The 12,944-nt window shown below is 40.6% G+C and overlaps 1 protein-coding gene across 8 annotated transcripts in view; it reads left to right on the top strand.

Moving 5' to 3' along the window:
• ENOX1 (ecto-NOX disulfide-thiol exchanger 1) overlaps positions 1–12,944 on the top strand; it is a 505,667-nt gene that overhangs the window by 468,632 nt on the left and 24,091 nt on the right. For all 8 annotated transcript variants that reach the window (XM_021669313.2, XM_021669309.2, XM_021669314.2 and 5 more), the window contains one exon: positions 12,175–12,260. In XM_021669313.2, the coding sequence (XP_021524988.2) occupies positions 12,175–12,260 (86 nt within the window). The remainder of the gene's footprint in view (positions 1–12,174; positions 12,261–12,944) is intronic.

Genomic DNA, 12,944 nt, shown 5'->3' with positions numbered 1-12,944 from the left:
CAAACCAAGCCACATCCCCAGGCCCAAGAGCAGCTTTGAACCCTGAGATTAAACTCCAAGCCCCTTAGCAGAGGCTACATCCTAAAGTCAGCCCCAAGGCTAGACCTGCAATGCTGGGAAATAGGGGAAGGCAGGGTACTGGTGCTAGGCTAATCCAGGACAGTCAGCTCCAGGCGTCTCTGTCTGAGTTTGGATCATTTTGTCCAGGATGAACAAAAGAAGCATCCTCAGTGGATCCAGATATCATACTTACTTTCACAAGGAAGAGTTCTTGAGGATGTGCTGGCAGTGTGCCTGGAAGCCCATCTTAGACGCCTATACGTTTAAGGCTGTCTTTGAAGCCCTCAAATTCAGAGGAAGGGAAGCCACCACCCTCATGCTGTGATGCACAGCACTGATTCAAGCTGCACCTTGGCACTGGACCCCAGTGTGGGGTTGCAAGTTGAGACTGGCTTCTTGGTGGCATGGTCAAGAGTGAAGAATGAGGCGACTATACATGCAAAACAAATTGTTATCCTACAGTTCATTATCTGGCAGAAGTAGTTGCTTTTCTTTTCTTTTTTTTTTTTTTTTTTGAGACAGGGTCTTACTCTGTCATGCAGGCTGGTGTGCACTGGCATGATCTCAGCTCACTGCAACCTCTGCCTCCTGGGTTCAATTCTCCTGCCTCAGCCTCCCTAGAAGCTGGGATTACAGGTGTGCACCACCACACCCAACTAATTTTGTATTTTTAGTAGAGATGGGGTTTCACCATGTTGGCCAGGCTGGTCTCGAACTCCTGACCTCAGGTGATCCAACCGCCTTGGCTTCCCAAAGTGCTGGGATTACATGCGTGAACCAATGAGCCCAGCCCTGGTTGCATTTTCCGAATACTGCATGTGCTTACCTAAAAATGACAGGTACGCCAGGGCCTAGAGAAGCTGGCACATGAGGAATTAAATTCAAAAGATAGTCCAGAGTCCATCCATCATATATAGATTTTTCAACTACAGGGTTATTGAATATGACATCAACTTAGAGATACTCCAAGGAAAACCAATTATTTTTTTTTTTTGCTCTGATGATATACAGCTGTAATAACATGCCATGCACGAGTCTCGGAAGACATGCTGATGTACTATCAGTTCCAGGAACCCAAAATGAACCCATATGTAGTTGGTAACTGGATTTTTCTTCTATTGGCAAACGTGTCCAACTCTGACAACTGTTTCTCTGTCACTCAGCGTGACCAAAGTGTGATTTTCCCTCTAATGCTTTTAGGGTATGAACAAAGCAAATAAGGATCTGCAGCCAACTTTTCCCTCTTTGTTTAAGAATAATTCTGTCCATTTGAAGGTTAAAAAAAATGGGACCGATCTCTATTTTCTTTATTTTTTTCCTTTTACTAGCGATTGCTTCCCCTTTTATTTTATGTTTTAATTGGAGAGCACAGTTCATTTACAGTGTTTTCCAAGTAGCTATTAGGTTTTATTTATATATGTACACACATATATGTACATTTTTAGTCAGCTACTTCAAATATTTTTAAATAATATGCTTTACATGCAGTACATTAATGGGAATAGGTAGGAAGATTACATTTATAACATGATATGCCTGCTGATGTCTTTGGCATCACAAAAACATCATAAAATTAGTTAATTCAAGTGCATTAGAAAGAAAAATATTAGTTAGGATCTTCAATAAAAAGCATACACAACCAACTCTAAATTTTCTAAGACTTTTCCCCTCACTGTTGGTCTTTTGAACTAGTTTTATATTAGCATTTGAAGTTAGGAGTAGGGCAAAAGAGAAACAGGGGGTGACACTTACTTTGAATCAATATATGAGAATATTTAGGTATAAGGGAGGCCAGAGACTTCAGTGTTTGATTAAAATAAACAGGAATTTAACTTTCCCTTCAGTTATCCATTATCTTGTTCCCTTTCTCCATATTTTATTCTTCTTAATGATATTTTGACAACAGATGTCATTTGCTGGCCAAACCCACATCCAAAACACCTATATATTTCTACTCCTTTGTAACCAAAGAGAGAATAATCCTCCAAAAGAATGCCACAATGGGGAACAGTTTCTAAGACCAGCAAAATGGATCCTGCCAAAGGCTGCAGTTGCTTCCTGCCACTGAATGATCCAGTCTGCTCATTGAGTTTGGTCATTCATACTTTGTAGATACCTGAATGTTGGGTCCATAAAGATCTCCCCTGAAGCTTCTGGAATCTGGATACAGATTGTGATGGGGACAAAACTGCTCTGGACCAGAATAAAGAAAAAAAGGATTTCCTGGTGCTGGGGCTACATTTCTCCGAAGAATTCTCATATGTTGAATGATTTTAGGAGCCCTCTGGCCTTCTGGTACATCTGGAGCAGTCATAAATACTCTGCAATTCCCCTGAAATCTTCCCTTGGAATAATTAAATCAGTAGAGAGGACACAATAGTCATGCTCTAAGCCAGCCTAGAAGGAGAAAATCTCCCACAACTTGGAAGTATTAGTTGGCAAAATCTTCATCACATCTGTGCGCTTGTAGTGAATGCTGTATGCCAATATAGTCATATGATCAGTGCCCTCTTGGGGCACATAAATGTTATATAAGAAATGCACACTGGCATAAAGCATTCCCTGGAAGAGAAAGGGAATGAGGTAAAAAGCTCTTCAAATGGATTCCATCTACAGAGAGAAGAAAACTGAGGCTAGAACTTCCTAAACAATGAGCAATTCTAGTTATGTGTAATTATTTGTGACACTGATTCATCAGGGCAAAAGTGTATATTCTGTCCAGACATTCTCATGACCACTTTATAAAACTAGAATCTTTATTTCAGGGCATATAAGTTGGTACTTATTAGAGAGGATCCATGGGATTTTATTGACATGGAATTTTGCAGACCTGGATCCTGAGTATTTTTAGAGTTCGACCATTCTGACAAACTTTTTTCCTGACAATTAATGGGTCTTCCAATTCAACTAAAGAAGATAGGCCCCTAGAAAATACTTTATTATTGTGATTTCTGGGTTATTTTGTAATCAATTTTTGTAAAGACAAGTTGACATATAATTGGACCTTAGAGAATTCTGTTTTTATGGGGGCATTGCAGGGTAGCGTTTTATATTTCATAACGCTATAGTAACCAAACATAAGGATAGCTTGACATTGTGCAGTGTCTATGCCAGAACTCCTAGTTCATTTCGCATATGGCCCACATGTTAGATTGGCATACACTGAAGTTGTTTAGGGTAGAGTGAGTCATTACTTTTGATTTGGGGCCAAACTTTTGGAGCTGTGTTTGGCTGGAGATTGTTATGAAGGAAAAATGGATCAAATTTTTCTATTAATAAGCTAATAGTTCTGATAACTCTGGGTTCATATCACTCTATCTTCTCTTGCTATAATAATATTATTAACACAATAGATTTCAATCCCAGCAGCTCTGATTGGCACCCTGTTGATGCTATTCATTGTAAATACTATCCAGATGTAGTCAAAAACTTCTCCACAACTTTTAACTATTTGCAAAGCAGCTTTTCTCTAAAACCTCCCTGGTCCCCTGAGAACTATCCTCAGGTTGACAATGATTAGGCAAACTTCATTACATATCCTGAGTCCTCTGCACATCAGGACATACACATTATTTCCATCACAGTCTCCATCTCACAGGTGCGCACAACCAGACTATACTGGAAGTGGAATCTTCCTCCTAACATGAGTATTAAGAAACAGCTGAGTGTAATATGGAAAAATGTTTTTAAAGAGGATTAAGCAATAACTTTTTGATGATTTCAGTGAATAAAGTTGAGGCCATATTTAGGCTGTACCTGAGAAAAGTAATCTTGGGAATATGTTCCTCTCTGAAAGCTACTGACCATAAAGAATGAGTCATTGACCTCAATCTTGTTTCCAAGGCACAAATGTCCATATCAATAAATCAACAAACATTTGTCAAGAGCCTAAAATAAGAATAATCAGTCTTCATTGTGGAAAAGAATTATCTAGGCAGCCTATTTAAAAGGCAGAATCTTTAGCCCCACACACAGGTGTGGTGGCTCATGCCTATAATCCTAGCACCTTGGGAGGCTGAGGCAGGAGGATCACTTAAGCTCAGGAGTTTTAGACCAGCCTAAGCAATATAGCAAGACTCCCATCTCTACCAAAAAAAAAAAACACAAAAAACACAAAAAAATCAAAATGTTAGCTGGGCATGGTGGCATGCACCTGTAGTCCCACCTACTGGGGGTGCTGAGGTGGGAGGATCTCTTAAACCCACGAGCATGAGGCTACAGTTAGCTGTGAGCAGCACCACTGCACAACTGCTTGGGTGATAGAGTGAGACCCTGTCAAAAAACAAAAGAGAGAGAGAGAGATCCTGTTCATTGTAATACTAACATCTGAGGGGATACTAAAGCAAGCACATCTGGTACCATGTTTTGAGAAACACTGGCCTGCTTTGTGCTAAGCCATGTGTTAGCCGATGGTGGAAAAATGCTCTCCCCTCAAGAAGTTCATAGATAGAACACAGTTAATTACAATGAACTGTGGTTTGTACTAAAACTAGAGACACAGAGAAGGGGCTCCTTATGCTACAGATGTCTTGTCAGAAGAAAGGACAGCTGAGCTAGTCCTAAAGGATGAAAATGTTTTCACCGGATGGATAAAGAAGTTGTTAAGGGCATTTCAGGTATCAGAAACAATTTACTACTAAAAGGCCCAAATATAGTCTGAGGGGTTTAACTGAAAAAAATAAGACAGATAAATATTACAAAACAAAACTAACTAATCAGCCATACAAGATCAGGTTTTGTACTCACCAAGTAAGTGGAACAAACTGCTTTTTTGGAAAATTAAAGCTTTTTAGAATCCCAAGGCACTGAGAAGCATCAGCCCAAACCACAAGTGTTTGATCAGTTTCCTACAGTTTCTCTCCACTTCCCATATGTGCTTCATCACTCTCCAGCTGCCCACAGACAACTGTCCCCTCATGGCTTAGTAGGAGACCCAGATTTTGCATGGGTTTTTTTCCCACTGATTCTCCAGTTCAACATCCATGGAGCATTTATACAGGCTTCAACATGAAACAAGACTATTTCAGGCTGGTTTATGGTCAGGCCTCTGGTGATTCCCAGCAAGATGTGGCTGTGTTTAGAGACACAGCTGTTCATATACAGAGCCAAGGTCTCTGGAAAGCCCCAAGGTGTCCCTCTATCCCAGTGAGCTGATGGGCCCCAGGATCTTTTGAAGTTTCCTAGGAGACCATCAACGAGTGTGGATGTAGAGAAAACTAATCTTAGCCAGAACTTTACAACCTGACACGGAGAGTTTGGAATAAAAACTCCAAGCAGCCTGGGGAAGGGGAGTATGTTCTGGAAAGATTCCATTTCTCATTCCACTCAAAGAGAATAATGTGCTGACCAAATTGAATACACAAAGTATTACTTTATTCTCATCTGGTAACCAATACAATTAAACTGTAATAGGGCTAACTCATCCCACTCCCATCTTTTGCATAAGGATGGACTGCATAAGGATGCAAAACACGGCAGTGGGATGGGTTAGCCCTGTGAGAAACCATAATACCTGATGATCTCTAAGCAGCCCCAGGCAGTGGGGCAGAGGGAGAGGTCCTAAATATTTGTGGATTGAGGCATTTCATCCACTGGGTAATCTAAGCCAAATCACTTATCCACTGTGATGTGTAAGCCTTCATACTGTATAAAATTAGGAGGTTTGATTAGATGGTCTTTTTCAACTCACATCTCTGTAATATACAAGGACTATTATGAAAGCTGCATTGCCCCGTAGACAGTGATCTTGTATATAAGTAGAGGATCATGTGCATCAATATATAAACATGGATTCTACTATCTTGTAACTTTAAAACAAACGAGAAGGAAAATCTGTCTTCACACCATGACCTCTTTACACCAACAGTCCATTTCCCACCCCTGTCCAAAGCAGGATTCCTCCAACATGCTGTGCTCACAGTCTCCATCCCCTTCCTTCCCTCTCTCTCCAGCCTACTCCAGTCTGGCTTGCATCCTCACACAAAAACCATTCTTTTTCACATCACCAGAGAATTTCATGTCACCAATTTCTCAACTCCCTGGCAGCTACTATACATGGTTGACACTCACATCTTCTGGAAATACTTTCTTCACTCCACCATCATGGTGCCATACTTTCTTATCGATCACACCCTCTCAGAGTCCCCTGAGGAGTTTTCCTCAGCTCACCTCTAAATTTAGCCTTCTTCAGACTTCGGTCTTGAGGCCTCTTCTCTACCTAGGTAATCTCAATGAATACTTTGGCTTCAAATCCACTGATTTTTTTGGTTGCCACTGACTCACAAATTTATACCATCTCCAGCTGCTATTTAATAGTCTTCATTTAGATGCTAATGGACATCTCAAAGTTAATGAGGACAAAACAGAACTCTTGATTCCCCTTTTTTCTACCCTAATGTGCTCCTCTCCAAGTATTCTCATCTGACAAAATAGTCCCACCCAGTTGCTCAAGTGAAAAACTATTTACTCATCTTTCATTCTTCCCCAGCCTCACTGCTCACACCACCCCCATGGTTCTAACTTTGGAGTCCATCTCTCCCTTTACAGTCAGATAACAACTCACCACTCCAGGTCTCGTGCAAACACTTCCAACTGGTCTCCCTGTTCCCCTCGGCTCTACTCTCCACACAGCAGCTTGAGAAAAGTTTTTAAAATGTAATTCAGATCATGTCAAGCACCTGGTTCTAAGCAGGAAAATTGGTTTAGAACATTTAGAATTTAAATCTAATCCAAACTCTTTCCCCTGGCATACAAGGTCCTGCATGATCTGGCCCCCACCTACCACTAAACATATGTTGTGCCACTTTCCAGCCCAGTGTGTTCTGCCAGCTTGCTTCCACCTCAGGGCCTTTGCGCTGTCTGTGGCCTGGAATGATCTCCCCCAGGCTTTCCATGGCTGGCTCCTTCTCATCTCACACTTGGGAAGGTCTGCTTTCTCAGGGAGAGGTCTTCACATGATCACTGTATTAGTCCATTCTCACACTGCTGATAAAGACATACCCAAGAGTATTTTATAAAGAAAAAGAGGTTTAATGGACTTATAGTTCTACAAGGCTGGAGAGGCCTCACAATCATGGTGGAAGGGGGAAGGCGAAAGGCACGTCTTACACGGCAGCAAACGAGAGAAGTGAGAACCAAGTGAAAGAGGTTTCCCCTTATCAAACCATCAGATCTCGTGAGACTGATTCACTACTATGAGAACAGTATGGGGAAACTGCCCCTATGATTCAATTATCTTCCACCAGGTCCCTCCCACAACATGTGGGCATTATGGGAGCAATAATTCAAGATGAGATTTGGGTGGGGACACAGCCAAACTACATCTGCTTGGTGTAAAGTAGCACTCCAGCAAGCTGCAGGTTTCTCTCTGTCCTCTTCCCTGATTTGTTTTCTTCATTGTGCTAAGCACTATCTAAAAATACTTATTTTTCATCTTTGTGTTTATTATCTGTGTGCTCACCTAGAATAAAAGTTCCACAGGACCAGCCCTTTGCCTATCTTATACAATGCTGTGCCTTAAGCACCTTGCCACCTCCTGGCTGCTAAGTGTGTAAAGTATAAAATAAGTGATGAAGTAGTACAAATCTGGCACTATTTGGTTAATTTAAATACTGCTTCCTTAGTCTTAGTGAGGCCCAGCAATGAAAATAAACTAGGTGGTTTTGATGGGAGTAGCTCACAGTGCTTTTGGGTATCCAGTTTAAATGGGTCTTCCTAATGAAATTTGCCACAGGCATCCAGAGCTAGTTAGTGTATCTTTCTAAAGTAATTTTTAAGATTCCAAGATGTGCAAAAAGCCCAATAGTATAGACAACCTCCTTTGTTCTTTCAAAACTTTTTAAAATTAGCTACTTAAAATGTTTTTTTCCACTGTTGGAAACCCATTCTCAAATATGGAGGCCTTCTACATCTCCATGGAAACAAGCAAGACCAACTGTTGAGCCACCCCCTTGGAGATTCACCAGTTCAGTAACAGCTAAATCCCACACCCTCCATTCCTAGTGTTCCTTTTATCAAGCCTTTTGGTCCCTTCCAGAGGACAATAAGATAGTCTCAATTTTCCAGGTTTGTGGTGTTTTTCATCAGCTTTTGAGTTACAGCCATCCTTTTTCCAACCCCAGGGAATATCCCAGTTCCTTTAAAGAAGCTGCAAAGACGCTTTACTTGTTTATTTAGGAAGATCCCCTCAAATGAACCTGATCCAAAATCACAGGGCCTAGAAACATTTTCTCAAGTGGCATGACTGATGCTTATGTGGTGCTCCTGGGATGGGCAGATGCAGGAGTGGGAGTTGGGCTGAGAGGCAAGTTACTGGGGAGGATGATGACTCATGCTTTCCTTTCTGCTGTGTCTCTAACAACACTGGATAATTGGGTTGTCAACCACAGGAAGAGCTTGGAAAGCCTTTATGTGACTGCCTGCCTTGGCCGTACATATATCTAGTGGCAATTGCTGAACTCTTATAAGGAAAAGCTAATGGCTTCTTAATATCAGCTACCACAGAGATGGTTCTGAATACCCTCCTAAAAGAATACTCAAGTCCACATCAGGATTTCTAATCTGATTTTAGAAAAGTACACAGAAATCATGTAAGCATTTTCCCCTTAGTTATGAGCAAAATAGTTTCAATGAAGATTTTCCTTGCCCAAAACATCCAAGTTATTCTGTCCTTCTAAATCCATGACAGGATGGGTTAAGAGTAAGAATTGCCAGTGAATAATACCTCAAAATTACCTGGTTTTTGAAAGATCTGTTACTACTTGTAGAAATGTTTAAGGTTCTTATCCCTATTTATCAATAATAGACTAATAGAAATTTTAAACAAGTATGCTGGCAATTTCCAGTTCTGGCAAATAAATACATTCAACATATACCTCTTGTAAATGTACACTGTGTTCTAGATATGGAACCACAACACACAAAGACTAAGAGCACAGCTCCTTGGGGTGCAGACCCAGGATCAGGGGTGACAGCAGATAGTGGAGGAGCAAATCCATGTTCACAGAGGGTACAACAAAAGAGGCCACTCTAGGTCCTTCCATTTCTGGTGTCCCTAAATTACCCATGTCAACACTTGATCATCTCCTAGGCTAAGGGTTATCAACCTCACCCCCAACCCACCCCATCCTCCTCTGACTTGTTCTATTCATCCTACTCAAGACATTTAAATTGATAACCAAACACCCATGGGCATTTACAAGAGGCTGTAGGTTATGCAGGAGATGTTGAAGACTCTCCGTCCAGGAGGGATAATAAGAAAAATGCTGTTATCTATTTGCTGGGGTGCCTGGGGTAGTTTACATAAGACTGCTTAAGTCTTATGCCCTCTTTCCCCATGGGAGACTGACACACCCTTGTCACCCCAAAGTCTGCAGTGCCACTGCCACTCCCTGTCTCAGCCCTGCTGCTTAAGCATAAGTCCACCCAAGGAATGCTGCTCCCCACCTTGCAGCAGCCCTCATCTCCCTGGGAGAACCCTGTGGGCAAGAAAAAAAGCTTCCAACTAGGAGCACCCCCTCACTTGCTCACAAAGCCAAAGCTGACTCTTCCTTCTCCCTCCCCTGTCCTTCTCTTGCCCATCACTTTTGGGAGGCTCTCTGTGGAAAGTGGTGGCCACAGTACCTGGGATGGTCAATGAAAGCCCCACTCACCATCCTGAAACAGAGGGGATTCCCTCCACACAAATTGTGATTCAGCCTTTACTCTCTCATTCAAAAAAACGGGACTAAGTTCCAGTATCTGATAGTACAGTAGGGAAATTATAGTTAACAATACTTTACTGTATACTTCCAAATAGCTAAAAGTAAAGATTTGGGATGTTCTCAACACAAAGAAATTATAAATGTCTGAGGTGATGACTATGCCGATTACCCTGTTTTTATCATTACACATTGTATACAGGTTTCAAAATATGCCATGTACCCCAAAAATATGTACAACTATTATATATCAATTAAAGTTTTCAAAAAAGAAAGAAATGCAAATGAAAGTAATCATTTTTAAATTGTTCTATTTTAATTTTTTGAAAGAAATCGCTCATGAGCTTTTGTATTTTAACTCTTAGTAGTAATAGAATTACTTACAATGCCACTTCACCAGAGTTGAGAATTTCAGACACAGGGAAGTAGCTGCCAGGTCTCTAAAATTAAAATATAAGTAAATAAATAAGGGGAGGGGACAACACAATGCTACCTGAGTACATTAAAAGTGGCTATTTTGCCACTTAAAGACACTTCTAAAGTACCATCATTACCTTCTACTATTGCCATTATTTCAAAAAAGGACATTTTGACAAGAAAAAAGGAAGAATATAACCTCAGAATAAAATGGTAGTTTTGTATCTCAGAAAGAACAGGTCAGTCTTTAAAAACTGAGATTCTACCTTTACAGGGAAATGTGGGAATTGTTTCTACCTCCCCATCTCACTGTACACCTCCAGAAGCCTTGGAAAAGCAGTATTCTGAAGACAGGTCTTGGAGAATCCCTTTGGTTCTCTGTCTCAGCCTAAGGATGAACTGGTTACTTTTCTTTAAAAACCTGACACTCATCTCATAGCATCAGGAGCCATGAAACCCTACGGCAGATCAATTCAAGGTCACCTACAAATATAGGATGACCTAGTACAAGAATGCTGTGTGCACCTGTGCCCACCCAGACTGCATTTCATACAAGTGAGGGTCTGCCCCGTGACCTTTGGTTTCCAAGCATGAAGTCTCACACAAATCAGAACATGAAGGCCTACCCTCAGTTTATTCATCTTGAAACCTGTGAAACCTGTTTAATAGAATGCTAAAAACTATCAGTCTGAGCACAACTTTTCTTTTTTTTCTTTTTCAACTTTTATTTTAGAATCCAGGGGTACATGTGCAGGATGGTTACAGAGGTCTATTGCGTGATTCTAAGGTTTGGGGTATGACTGAACCCATCTTCCTGGTAATGAGCATTATCCCTAATAGGTAGATTCTCAGCCCTTACCCTCATCCCTGTCTCCCACCTCTAGCAGTCCCCAGTGTCTCCTGTTCCCCTTCTTATGTCCATGAGTACTAAGCTCCCACTTACAAGAACAGGGAATATTTGGTTTTATTTCTGCATTAGTTCACTTAGGATAATGGCTTTCAGCTGTACTGATGTTGCTGCAAAGGGCATGATTTCATTCTTTTTTATGGCTGCATAGTATTCCACGGTGTATACATACCACAGTTTCTTTATCCAATCCACCACTGATGAACACTTGAGCTGATTCTGTGTTTTTGCTATTGTGAATAGCAAGAGCACAACTTCTTAACAAAAAGCAGTCTGTAGTCTATGGAGTTGACTTCCTCATGTTCACTATTTTGATTTTGGATCCAGGAGCAGGGAGAAGAGGAAGGTAATGCTTTTTACTTCATTCCTGACACCAACATCCAGCTTTTCATTTGTCAGTACAATATTGACAGTTTATTTTCATGATGGAAAAGCCTTATGATTTATAATCAAACTGCAGCCAAACCATCCATTCCCTGACCTTTTAAAATGATCTTGTAAATTACAGCAGCAAGAAGGGGAGAATGAGCTGGCTCCTTTTAAACAAGAGCAACAACCAGGGAAAACAGCAAATGTTTCAGGAAGAATTTGGGCTTCCTTCAATGGCAGTTGGGGGAAATATAGATTAAACACTTTTCATAACTGGCAACTGTAATTATCAGGAAAATTTGAGGCAGTGTGATTTCTGACACAGTTGTATGAGCCATTTTCATACTGCAAAGTCCACTGAGGGAAAGAAAAGATAATTTTATCCTTCCAATAACTATAATTTTATATTGGTAAATCAAGCATAAAATTGGTAGTTGAAATGCTTCCAGGAGTCTTTGTTTTGAAATACCTTTATTCAGCTGTATATTATCTCAGAGTCTAGCTTTGCTAACTACTATCATTTCAGGAGATAAAGTGTTCTGTTTGCCATGTTACTCTTACTGTCTTCAGAATGTACTATTATTGACTGTTTGTTGATGGCTGCTAGAAATGGCAAGACCATAACTCAGTCTGGCAGAACAGTCACTGGGGTTAGATAGCATTATTTAATGAAGACTATCATTTGCCTTTGAATAATTTCCAATGTTTGCCTTTTTAATTCAGGTATCATATCAACGTTTCTTCATGTCCATCCTTTCGGAGCCAATATAGAATATCTTTGGTCATACATGCAGCAACTGGACTCCAAGGTAAATTATTTTGCTCAAGTGAACTTTCATTGCTGAAATTTAGCATGTCGATTGCTGGCTGCAGGTGAACTCTTCATGAGTTGCACTAGGGATGTAACAGCCTCTGGGGGTTTGTCAGCCCTTCTCTTTTGCAATGAATTCAGTTTTTGGCAGATAGTTCTCTACTTTTTGCTTGCTTTTGTCTTTGTAGAAAGAAAAGCAGTTATCCAAAATGATAATGACTTTCATCAGATGCCAAATTAATTTGAAAAGCTTATGAGAGATTTAAAAGTATGAGTTCACTTGAAAGTTCCAAAATAAGGGTGAAATCAGGTGAGAGTGGCTAATAGGGCATTATCCTTAGACCATATTCTTATAGAATTCCATATTCTGGACTTCACACAATTGAGGAAAGGTCATCCCAAATAATACAAAGATCTTCTATGACTCAAGAAAGCTGTATTAATGACCGTTTTTCAGCATTGTTCTCTAAGTGGAAAAAAATGACTACAAAGTTCTTCTCAGCTGTACCCCTCCAGGCTCACATCCGGAGGCAGACATCATTCCTCACCTCCCTGAAGCTCAGTTTTTCCCATCTGCAAATGAGCTGTACTCCTAGCCCATTGCAGTATGTGTATGCCCAAAGAGAAGGGACAAAAAGAATATGATTTATGTGTCGAATTCATATGAACAATTGGAAGGGCC

This window comes from Aotus nancymaae, unplaced genomic scaffold (assembly GCF_030222135.1).
Source record: "Aotus nancymaae isolate 86718 unplaced genomic scaffold, 86718_ANA_hifiasm-v0.15.2.pri h1tg000043l, whole genome shotgun sequence".
NCBI lineage: Eukaryota > Metazoa > Chordata > Mammalia > Primates > Aotidae > Aotus > Aotus nancymaae.
The sequence above is the reverse complement of the archived record's forward strand: the minus strand, read 5'-3'. Positions and strand labels throughout refer to the sequence as shown.